At 41.7% G+C, this 12,611-nt stretch overlaps 1 protein-coding gene and 2 non-coding genes across 3 annotated transcripts in view; all 3 read left to right on the top strand.

Moving 5' to 3' along the window:
• The window catches only part of ATP13A1 (ATPase 13A1), a 41,511-nt gene that overhangs the window by 9,940 nt on the left and 18,960 nt on the right, over positions 1-12,611 (top strand). The window contains exons 11-14 of the mRNA XM_077262074.1: positions 10,568-10,705; positions 10,792-10,912; positions 12,036-12,193; positions 12,270-12,445. Of these exons, the coding sequence (XP_077118189.1) occupies positions 10,568-10,705; positions 10,792-10,912; positions 12,036-12,193; positions 12,270-12,445 (593 nt within the window). The remainder of the gene's footprint in view (positions 1-10,567; positions 10,706-10,791; positions 10,913-12,035; positions 12,194-12,269; positions 12,446-12,611) is intronic.
• Positions 378-450, top strand: TRNAK-CUU (transfer RNA lysine (anticodon CUU)). The gene has a single exon. It is a non-coding gene; the product is annotated as a tRNA-Lys (tRNA).
• Positions 8,147-8,219, top strand: TRNAK-CUU (transfer RNA lysine (anticodon CUU)). Its single transcript has one exon. It is a non-coding gene; the product is annotated as a tRNA-Lys (tRNA).

Here is a 12,611-nt window from a genome sequence, read left to right as displayed (position 1 = left end):
GCCAAGGCCGAAGCCCACTGTACACCAGTAGTGGGGGGGCTTCCTGCGTGGCATCAAAATGGTTAGGAGCAGCGTTCGATCTGAGCTATTTCTGGCCACTGCTGTTAGACGGATGCCAGACGTGTAACGCAGCCAGCGTCTGCCAAATACTGTCTGAACCTGGCTCAGCTCCTTAGCTCGGAGCGGATCTGTTTCCAAAAACTCCAAGGGAACCTGGCCTAAAAGTTGTACCAACCATGGTTTCCTTACTGCGACGCCAAATTACTGCTGTGACCTGCGTGACTGCTTTTGATTATGCAAGTGATTGACATGCTGTGATTGTCATGCTGAGCTCTAGTGCTGACCTTAGGATTAGTTGGCACCTATATTTGTCACCAGCCCGGCTAGCTCAGTCGGTAGAGCATGAGACTCTTAATCTCAGGGTCGTGGGTTCGAGCCCCACGTTGGGCGATATATTTTTCTGTGTGGAAATTTTGCCAGACATTCACACACGGTGTAACAGAATCCGTACATCTCTACAATGTTAATCTCACAGAGGTCAGATCAAAACAGTAAAAATGACCATGACCATGGTACTGATTTAAAACAATATTTTATTAGAAAGATTCCTTAAAAAATACACAATGTTGTCTATTTGAATGAAAGGTGCTAAACCACAACAAGGGACGTCAAGTGTCTGAGGTTAATCCCACATTTAAGGCCATAGCTCCATATAGGTAAGAAACAAATCCTTTAAGACATGCATCTTATATTAAGCAACCGCTCTGCCATAATGGCTATGCAGGATAGTTTTTATATACTCCAAATTTAATGTCATATTCTCAGTTATAAGGTAGATGAAACACTCGTCCCTTTACCTTAATGCAAAGTTTTTCCTGCAGCGGATGAACTTGTATACATATAACGGAGTGCAGCTATATTACCTTGTGGTTGGCCTGATGGGGGAAATACCTCGGCGTCCCTTTGCCCCGACGCGCGTTTCGCACTGCTGCTTCTTCGGGAGGCGTGTCAGGGCAGGGGGTTGGCCGGTTTAAATAGCAAAAACTGAGCGATTGATTGGGTACTGATTCACAATTTATTACTATCTGGTGGATTATCTAGTGTGTCATAGACTGCGCCGGTATCTAATTTTAGCGTCACCGCATCTCAAATGTACGGAAGCAGGAAGTCCCAGTTAGGAAACTCCTATACCGCTGCAGTGTACGGATTCCGGAAATGTAATGTGGCTCTTCTAATACTGGAGTGTACGGAATCCGGAAGTGCTAGATGGAAATGGTTATGCCCTCTGATGTACGGACTAGGAGGCAAGCATATTGGCGCTTGCGCTGATTAGCGAATGACCTGCTGGGAATGGGAGATCCAATCACAGTCCTGGGATCGGAAGCAGAAGGTCGTCCGAACGTACGACTCTGCTACTTCGTTTCCCCGGTGACCGTTCATCGATCCCCCCCAGGTTCGCAATCCCCGCAAGCGCACTGCTAACCAGAAATGAGGAGAATTGATAGATACATGATATAGACATGCCGAGAATTAGTGAGGTAGAACTACCCTATAACCAATAGATGTAAAAAGTGCAGCATGATAAAAGTGCAAAAATAAAAGAAATTGTGTTAATAAAGAAAATTATGTTGATTAAAATATATAATGATCATATTTGTTAAATTCAATAATTATTAATATTAAAGTGCTGTGCATTAGTGAAAACGCACTACTAATGTGCGTATATGTAGATCCTCAGGTGTATTATGGTGAAGAAGTGGCCTAGATTAGTTAATATAAACACTACATACAATTCCAATAGAAGTGAATATTGTGTGAATATTACTATACTGTAATTAGTGTCTCGAAAATCCAACTACCACCCATGGATATAGAACTATACAATATTAAAGTGCCATGTAAAAAAATAAAAAAAGATAAAAAAGAGGCCCATAATATACGTGTGCTGGTCCCTCTTGACAAGTGTCATGATGGTGTAATCCCCTCAGGTATGGATAAATATAATATAAATACGTATTAAAATATTAAATATAATTATAATAAAAATTATACTAAGAATAAGTGTTATGTCAATATTACTCAAAGTTACAACAATCTTAATAGCACACATATATAGAGACATATGCAAAACTCTGTTATCCCTACCTCGCTACCCCCATGTAGCATTCTTGGCAAAATTCCAACAGATCCATATATAAAGCCCCAAATAGGGTTGTATAGATACATAAAAAGTTGGTAAATGTCCTATAGACCCGTAGAGGGAATAACTTATTCTCCTTTTAGTTAGTCCATGATAGGATATGCTCCCCCACATGTGGTACATAAAGGTTCAAAGTTGCCATAGTTTCCAGAGTATCCGTATTCTTGTATTTGCCATATTTCGTATTTCTTCTGCTTTTGTTGTTTAGAAGATTTTTTTCTTAAACGTCATTTCCTTTTGAGTCAATATATAATAGAACCGTAGAATAATTTCTACTTCATGCATTCCGGAATCAATACCCAGTTGTCATTCAAGGATGGTAAATAGACTATATAATAGAATTAAAAAGGTAAAAATTTAGTATTTAAAAACCGACATACAAACATAAAATAAAAGAGAGTTATCTTAGATATTATCCAAGTCTAAAGGTAACCCCCTGCCATGCTACTACCTTCTAGATTGGTCTATCTTTCTACAAAAATGCACTAAAACCGAAACTTTCATTTAGTCCCTGTGGGACTACTGTGCCTAGTCTATATATCCACTGGCCTTCTTTTTTGGCCAGTCTCTTGCCCATGTCTCCCCCTCTACATCCAAGATCCAACATGTCTATACCTTTTACAAGAAGGAATCTTGAATTGCACTGATGGTAACGTTTAAAATGCCTAGGGAGAGTTTTCAATGTGGACTCATCAAGGGCTGTCTTTGCTTTGTCAATATCAAGACAGTGCTCTCGAACTCTGATTTTGAGTTCGCGACTAGTCAATTCCTATGTAGATTTTGCTACAAGGGCATGTTGCATAGTAAATTATGCCTTTGGATGAACATGTGATATTTTCTCTGATATCATAAGTCCTTGTACCGTCATGATTTTTGAAGGTGGTGCTTTTCTTCATATTGGCACAGCCCTTGCATAGTCCACATGGAAAAAATCCTTTCCTAGTGGAACTTCTTTTTTTTCTTGAGTTGTTTGCTGGGGTCATATGTGCTATGCACCAAAATATCTCACAAACTAGGAGCTCTTTTGGCCACCATGGAAGGACATTCGGGAAGGATTTTTTTGAGGATAGGGTCTGTAAATAATATTTTCCAATGTTTTTGGATAACATCCCGCAATTTGTACCATTCATTACAATAATTAGTAATGAACCTTACCTGATTGTCCTGTTCTTTTCTTGTTGATATAGGTTGATTCTTATGTAACAATTGCTGTCTGGGAGTGTTTTTTGCTCTCCAATATCCTTTTTGAATGATCCGACGATTATATCCTCTTTCTTGGAATCGTTCCCTCAAAGCTCTTGATTGCATTTCAAATTGTGCTCCCTCAGAGCAGATTCTTTTGACCCGTAGAAACTGCCCAATAGGTATGCTGTTAGTCGTAGATCTTGGGTGCAGGGAAGACGCGTGTAGTAATGAATTTATTGCCGTGGGTTTACGGTATACAGTTGTGGATAGATATCCATTAGGTAGAGCTGTAATGAACAGGTCTAAGAAATCAATTTCTCGTCCATACTTAAATGTTAATTTTAATATTTTTATCATTTTGATTCAGTCTATTCATTAGAATGTTAAGCCCTTCCACTGGACCGTCCCAGATGAACATAATGTCATCAATAAAGCGAATCCAGTTGTGGATTCGCTCCGTTCCAGAAATGTCTTGCTCCTGAAAAATTGACCACTCCCATGCTCCCATGAACAAATTGGCATAAGAGGGGGCACACGACGCCCCCATTGCCGTGCCCTGTAATTGTAAGTAGGTCTTCCCAGCAAAAGTAAAAACATTATGTGTAAGGATGAATTTGAGTAATATGAGAACAAATTCTGATGTGTCCCTCTCCATATTACTGTGTAATAGATATTTCTCCACTGCTTGCAAACCACCCGAATGTCTAATGCATGAATATAGTGCTCCGACGTCTGCCGTAACTAGGATCATATCTTCTGTAAGTTGGATATTTTCCAAGTGTCCTAGGGCGGCTGTTGTATCCTTGATGTATGACGGAAGTTGTGTTACTAGAGGCTTGAGATAATATTCCACTATATCACATATTATCTCACACAGCCCCTCATTTGCTGCCACAATGGGCCTTCCCGGTGGATTAGTTGGATTCTTATGGACCTTAGGCACCAAATAGAGAGTTGCCAATCTAGGATGTAATTTGATATATGTGTCCAATAGTTTTTTTGGGATGATGTTGTTTTCATATGCCACTGTTAGGATGCTGATCAACTCTTCTTTAAATTTTGTAAGAGGGTTGTATGTGAGTGGCCTATATTCTTGGGTGTTGTGCAGCAGTTTTTCTGCTTGCTGTTCATACATGTGGTTTGGCCAGATCACCACATTTCCCCCTTTATCGGCATTTTTGAAGACAACATCATCCCAACTACTCAGTTCCTTAAGTGCCATCCTCTCCTTTTGTGTAAGATTATCCCTGTTATTGTTTCTAGTCATGTCCTCAATGTCCATCGCCACCATTTTCATAAACATGTCTATGGCTGGGACCATTGTAAGTTGAGGAAATGTTGTAGATTTGTTTATCAAAGTCATGGGGAACTTACTTGTATTGATGGTATTTTCCTCAAGGAGTGATACAAGTGCCTCCAGGGCCTCTTGTTCTCCAATATCCGTCAATATTTCTTCTGAGTCCTGATGATGTAATTTTTTAAGGATTAGTTTTCTAGAGAATAGATGTAGATCCTTTATTGTGGTAAACGCATCTATAGTAGAAGATGGAGAAAAACTTAAACCTTTTTGTAAAACACTTTCTTGATCTTGTGTTAAAATGTGTTGAAAGGTTAATTACCTTGACGGAGTCCCCTTTACGATTATAATTTCCATGAGTGGATCCTTTTTTGGTATATTGTCGAGTCCTAGGTCCATTATGTCCACTCTGAATTGATTCTCCACTTTCACTCAATGCTGAGTTCGAAATAGTAGATATGCTTCTCGACATATTTCTACGAGTTGGACTTCTCATTATTTGCCATTTGAATATTTTCTTAGTTTCAAAGTCAGTCCAATCCCTTTCATATTTTTTCTGTTTATTTTGGGAGATCATACCTTCCCATTTTTCGACTTCTTTGTCCAATTCAACCATCATCTCCTGTAGGCAATCAGCTTTCAGTTCTTGTTGTAGTGTTTTCTGCAGGGAGTCAATTTCCATTTCTATATTTTTGAGTGCGGCCATATTACTTTCAATTATAATATTAATAAATTGAAAAGAGCAGGTATTAGCTGCTTTTATCCATCTCTCTTTAAGGGATTCATTGTTCAGATTGAATGTGGGATACAAATTTATTCTCAGGCCTCTAGGGATAATTTGTTGTGCAATGTAGTTTTCCAAGGTGACTTTTGTCCACCATATTTTGATTTTCTTATGTAGTGCATAATATCCATGGGTGTTAGTTGGATTTTCGAGACACTAATTACAGTATAGTAATATTCACACAATATTCACTTCTATTGGAATTGTATTTAGTGTTTATATTAACTAATCTAGGGCACTTCTTCACCATAATACACCTGAGGATCTACATATACGCACATTAGTAGTGCGTTTTCACTAATGCACAGCACTTTAATATTAATAATTATTGAATTTAACAAATATGATCATTATATATTTTAATCAACATAATTTTCTTTATTAACACAATTTCTTTTATTTTTGCACTTTTATCATGCTGCACTTTTTACATCTATTGGTTATAGGGTAGTTCTACCTCACTAATTCTCGGCATGTCTATATCATGTATCTATCAATTCTCCTCATTTCTGGTTAGCAGTGCGCTTGCGGGGATTGCGAACCTGGGGGGGATCGATGAACGGTCACCGGGGAAACGAAGTAGCAGAGTCGTACGTTCGGACGACCTTCTGCTTCCGATCCCAGGACTGTGATTGGATCTCCCATTTCCAGCAGGTCATTCGCTAATCAGCGCAAGCGCCAATATGCTTGCCTCCTAGTCCGTACATCAGAGGGCATAACCATTTCCATCTAGCACTTCCGGATTCCGTACACTCCAGTATTAGAAGAGCCACATTACATTTCCGGAATCCGTACACTGCAGCGGTATAGGAGTTTCCTAACTGGGACTTCCTGCTTCCGTACATTTGAGATGCGGTGACGCTAAAATTAGATACCGGCGCAGTCTATGACACACTAGATAATCCACCAGATAGTAATAAATTGTGAATCAGTACCCAATCAATCGCTCAGTTTTTCCTATTTAAACCGGCCAACCCCCTGCCCTGACATGCCTCCCGAAGAAGCAGCAGTGCGAAACGCGCGTCGGGGCAAAGGGACGCCGAGGTATTTCCCCCATCAGGCCAACCACAAGGTAATATAGCTGCACTCCGTTATATGTATATAAGTTCATCCGCTGCAGGAAAAACTTTGCATTAAGGTAAAGGGACGAGTGTTTCATCTACCTTATAACTGAGAATATGACATTAAATTTTGAGTATATAAAAACTATCCTGCATAGCCATTATGGCAGAGCGGTTGCTTAATATAAGATGCATGTCTTAAAGGATTTGTTTCTTACCTATATGGAGCTAAGGCCTTAAATGTGGGATTAACCTCAGACACTTGACGTCCCTTGTTGTGGTTTAGCACCTTTCATTCAAATAGACACATTGTGTATTTTTTAAGGAATCTTTCTAATAAAATATTGTTTTAAATCAGTACCATGGTCATAGTCATTTTTACAGTTTTGATCTGACCTCTGTGAGATTAGTATTGGTTTGGTACGGAGTTCCCTGGAGGAGAGGGAAATTCATGATTTTGAATTGAGCATATATTGTGAATATATCTCTATAATGTTGTAAAATGACACTGCTTGTGAATCCATCAATGCAAGTACAGGATTTGTTATTGTGTATGTAGATATGATATAATATTTTTTCCGCTCTTTGGGAGCTTTCTACTTTGTGTGAAAGTTCCGATATGAAGGTGACGAGTTTCTATGCTGACTGTAAACTGTAAATCAAGCTTTTTTTTTTGTTTGTTTTAACACCTCCTTTCAAACTAGCTTGATCCCGCATATCCATATAATCTTCCCATTGTGCTGGTCCCTACTGGCAAAAGTGAAAAATTATAGTTTATGTATATTAGACGTCACAAGACAATTATAAAAAAAAAAAAAAAAAAGTACAAGAATTGTATTTAAAAATGGTCTCTTCAATGAGGACCTAACACTTGCCATAAATAAAATATATATATAAATATATATTGTTTAGCACAAAAAAAAAAGGGCATGAACCGCACCTCCAAAACTCATACCTTGATCTAAAGCCGCTAGGCAAAATATATATAACTGAACATTAGGTTCTTAGTTTAACATTCTGATCAGACTGTATGAAGCCCACTGCCACGTCACTGCAAACCTTGTAGTGGGTCCTACCGCCCTAGCGGAGCGGAGCCGTGCGGCGAGCACCACCACATTGGGTAGGCGGCCTGGTGCCCCACAGCACCCATGCTGCAGGACTGTTAAACCAAGAACCTCACATTCAGTTATATATATTTTTGCCAAGAGGCATTAGATCATTGTATGATTCTTGGAGGTGCTGTCTTTTCTCTTTTTTCAGCATATATACTGTTTAACCCGTTATAAATGATGCTGTTCTCCCGAATCCGGCGTTGGTTTTCTTTTGTTCCTGCGCCTCTCCGTTCCGGAAATATGGCCCTCTCTTTTCTGTATATAAATCCTAGTCTATTTAGCAAACCGGGTGTGGTCCTCAAGAATAATCTGTGGGTGTGTCCTTGAGAACCACACCCGCTTGAACCAAAAGACTAGATTTTATATGCTGGAAAGAAGGGGACATATCTCAGGAACAGAGAGGTGAAGAAACTACGTCTGGTTAGAAGGTGATGTTTCCTCCACTCCTCTATTGTCAAGGTAGCAAATGATTGGTGTTGGGGATGTGGGCACTAACAGTTGTCACCAGCCCGGCTAGCTCAGTCGGTAGAGCATGAGACTCTTAATCTCAGGGTCGTGGGTTCGAGCCCCACGTTGGGCGAAATTGAGTTTTTCTTTACTCTTGATATTCAATATTTGTAAATTTTGACATTTTCCAATAGTTTATCCTGGATGGGATGGTTATTATTATATACATTTTTTTTTTTATTATTATTTTTTTTACAAAATGTGTGAATTTATAAAATTTTCTTTTTTTTCCCTTGACTTTAATGTAACCTCAAAATGAATGTTGTTTTTACATATACATCTAAGTAATTAGTACTTTTTGCTTGAAAAACTGCCTCTGTAGTCTTTTGGTCTGTCTGATATTGTAGTTCCTCACAACTTGGCAATTTGCCACCAATGGGTAATAATAATTTGCTGATTCCAACCCCTGGGATTGTGGGATACCGATGCACCACCATGGCAGATGGGGGGCTTTAGTAGGAGATTGTGATTATTATATGATGCTGTATGTCAGTGAATAGTACAAGGGATCAAATGACTGCAGTTTCAAGGCCCCTATGGGAACTAAAAAAATAAGCAAAAAGTTTGAATATTTTATTTTTAATAATAACTTACAGTATTTAATCCCCCCCCCCCCCCCCCGCCAACACCAACACTCTTTTTCACAAAAATATGAAAAGTCAAAAAATAAAAAATATATATTTTTAGATCGCCACCTCCGCAAAAGTCTCCTTTAAAGAGAACCTAACACTTGCTGTAAATATAATATATATTTTTTAACTTGGTATAAATGCTGCTGTTCTCCCGAATCCGGCGTTGTTGTTCTTTTGTTCCTGCCCCTCTCCGTTCCCGAGATATGGCCCTCTCTTCTCTCTTTATAAATCATAGTCCTTTTTAGCAAATTGGATGTGGTTCTCAAGAATACTCTGTGGGTTTGTTCTTGAGAACCACACCCAGTTGTATGAAAATATAAAATTATCCCCTACAGTACCGTATTTTTCGGACTACAAGATGCACTTTTTTTCCCCCAAAATGTTAGGGGAAAATGGGGATGCGTCTTGTAGTGGCAATATACTTACAAATCATGCGGCAGCGGCGGCAGTCCCGATGCAGCCTCCCTTCCCATGCTGGTGCGGCTGTGGCTGTGCTGCGGGCAGGGGCTGTGCTGCGGGCAGGGGCTGTGCTGTGGGGCTGTGGCAGCGGCTCTCTGGGCTCAGTGGGGGCTCCGACGGCATTTCGTCAAAGCCTGGAGGCCCCCCGCTCATCCGTTAATGTTGCGGTGGCCTTTGAGAACATGGGCGCTGGGAAAATGGCCGCCGGGCCGGCGCACGCTCAGATTTAAATCTCGTCAACGAGATCTCGAGGCGAGATCTCGGCAACAAGATCTGAATCTGAGCGGGCGCCAGCCCGGCGGCGATTTTCCCGGCGCCCATGTTCTCGGAGGCCACCGCAACATTAACGGATGAGCGGGGGGCCTCCGAGCTTTGACGAAATGCCATCGGAGCCCCCACTGAGCCCAGAGAGCTGCTGCCACAGCCCCTGCCCCGGAGCCCAGCCCCTGCCCCGGAGCCCAGCCCCTGCCCCGGAGCCCTGCCACTGCCCCGGAGCCCTGCCACTGCCCTGGAGCACAGCCACTATTCCAGACCACAGCCCCTGCCCCGGAGCACAGCCACTGTTTTGGAGCGGAGCACAGCCCCTGCCCCGGAGCACAGCCACTACCCCGGAGCACAGAGCCTCCACCCCTGCCCAAGCACAGAGCAGCAGCCTGGGATGGGATTTCCTGGAGGCCATCGCACCAGCCTGGACCACCGAAAGACCCCTGTGACCACTTCTCCACCTGTGCTGATCCCTTCACGGGTAAGCTGAATTCGGACTGTAAGACGTACCCCCATTTGAAACATTATTATTTTTTCCTTATTTTTATTCTGAAAATTTGGGGTGCGTCTTATGGTCCGGTGCATCTTATGGTCTGGTGCATCTTATAGTCCGAAAAATACGGTAAATTCTGTAAAGTTAAAAAAAAAAAAAAAGATAATTAAACATCAGAATTGCTGTTTTTGCCCCTTCAAAAAAAAGATCCATGCGCTGTATTTATCACAAAATAGTAACGACAAAAGCTACAGGTCGTTTTTTCACTATTTTTAACCCACTTTCATTTTTTTTTCCTAATTTTTTCATATGGTAAAATTAATGGGGTTCAAAAATTAGAACTCTGACCAATTTTTGGGCGCTTTAAAGAAAAGGAGAGAAAAAAACCACAAGTGTGAAAAGGAAAATTAGCTGCAGGAAGGGGTTGAGGCTGAGCTGCAATACTAGACAGAGGGGAAAGGTTAGTTTATTTTTCGGTTCATAGGGGAACTTTCAATGCCGCTGTCAATGCTCCTAATTTCATGGTCTTTCCCTGCCCGGACCGCGACGCTGACTGCTGTGATCTCTATCCAGGTACTAAGGATCCCAGTCGGAATCGCTACAAGCTGTTCCTGGAGTGCACGCTCATCCTGACCTCGGTGGTCCCTCCGGAGCTCCCCATAGAGCTCTCCCTGGCAGTCAACACCTCGCTGATCGCACTGGCCAAACTCTGTGAGTTCCGCCCTGCGCACCGACACCGTAACAATCAGCAGATTTATAAGTCACAACCAATCCCACGTAACCTCTCGTCATTTCAGACGTGTACTGTACAGAGCCCTTCCGAATCCCCTTCGCCGGCAAAGTGGAAATCTGCTGCTTCGACAAGACCGGGACGTTGACCAGCGACAGCCTCGTAGTGCGGGGGGTGGCCGGACTCAAGTAAGTTCTTTAGCGTGGTCCACAAAAGATCTTCAGACCTAACCCTTTACCAGGTCTCTACGTAATATGTAACAGTACGTCCTGCATCAGGTTACCAGGCAGATGTTGGCTGTATCACACAGCCAGCGTCTGCCTGTAACAGCAGTAACCTGCGCCAGCTCCAGTCGCTGCTGATCAGCTTCTTAAATGCTGCTGTCAATCACTGACACGGACATTTAAATGGCGTAATTGCACCATCGCACCCCCCATTACCCAATTTCAACATGGCTAAGGGTCTAATGAAGCCCCCGCTGGTTGCCGTCTTGCCCTGCTGTGAAGCTCTGCCTGTGGCTCGTCTACATAAAGCGCCATTTTGAAGACATACGGCAAAACTGTAGTATATAGAACAGACGATCCTAAGGGGACTAAAAACAGTTAAAAAAAAAAAAATACAATTTTTTAATTTTTGTTGGTAAATGTAAATCGCAAAAAAATATATATATAAAAACTCTAGAGTTGCAAATGTTCTAATTTATTTTATTTATTTACGGGATTTATTTATATTGGTTAGGACATCTCTTTAAAAAAAATGCAAAAAAAAAAACGATCAGAATGTCCTACATACCCCAAAATGGTGTCACTAAAAGCCCCAAAACGGCTCAGTTGACAGAAAAAATAAAAAAGTTACTTGTCCCAGAAAATGGCTGCATGAGCCAAATTATTATAATTATTATTATTTGTTTTTTGTTTTACAAAGTTCAGATTTTTTTTTTTTTTAATCCCTTAAGTAAAAAATAAATAAATAAAATTAAGTTTAGCATTTTTGTAATTGTACTGACCTGGAGAATCATGTTTGCAGGATGTTTTTTTTTTCCACATTTGTTTCTTGTTTTTCAGTACATTTTTATGGTAAAAATATAAATGACAAAACTACAGTTTGATCCGCTAAAACTAAGCCCCTATTCGGCTACGTGGATAAGAAGAATAATAATAAGTTTTGACTGTCAAAAAAAAAAAAAAAGGAAGGGAAAAAAAAGCGCCAAAGTAGTTAAAGGAGAAAATTGGGGTAAGCGTGTGGAGACTTGTCTCCGTCCTTGAACATTGGGCTTTGGGGAGTGTGATGGCCGCTGTTCTCTGCCCGCAGAGATGGAAAGGACATAACGCCAATCTCGGACATCCCCATCGACACGCACAGAGTAGTGGCCACCTGTCACTCCCTGGTGCAGCTGGATGACGGCACGCTGGTGGGGGACCCTCTGGAGAAGGCCATGCTGACCGCGGTGGACTGGGCCCTCACCAAAGGTAAGCAGCGCGCCCTCCGTCAGCGGGGTCAGGAATGGTTTCTCTCTTGTCCTAAATCACTTTGCGCCACCAACAGATGAGAAGGTTTTCCCTCGAGGCATTAAGACCCAAGGCCTGAAAATCCACCAGCGATTCCACTTTGCCAGCTCGCTGAAGCGCATGTCCGTGCTGGCCTCGTACGAGCGGCCCGGGACCACCGATCTGTGCTGTGTGGCCACAGTAAAGGGAGCTCCTGAGACTCTGCACAAGATGGTGAGTGACCGGCACCCTCCTAAAAGGACTGCAAGAGATTAGTGGGGGGACTCTGCTGGTAGACCCCTCACATGGGGTAAAGCATCAGATATTGATGTCCACTGACCTCTGAGTCTCGTTTACACTGATGCTTCCTTTCCTTTCAGGAAAAGTCTTCAGCAGGCTC

The sequence above is a fragment of the Ranitomeya variabilis genome, chromosome 5 (genome assembly GCF_051348905.1).
Source record: "Ranitomeya variabilis isolate aRanVar5 chromosome 5, aRanVar5.hap1, whole genome shotgun sequence".
NCBI lineage: Eukaryota > Metazoa > Chordata > Amphibia > Anura > Dendrobatidae > Ranitomeya > Ranitomeya variabilis.
The sequence above is the reverse complement of the archived record's forward strand: the minus strand, read 5'-3'. Positions and strand labels throughout refer to the sequence as shown.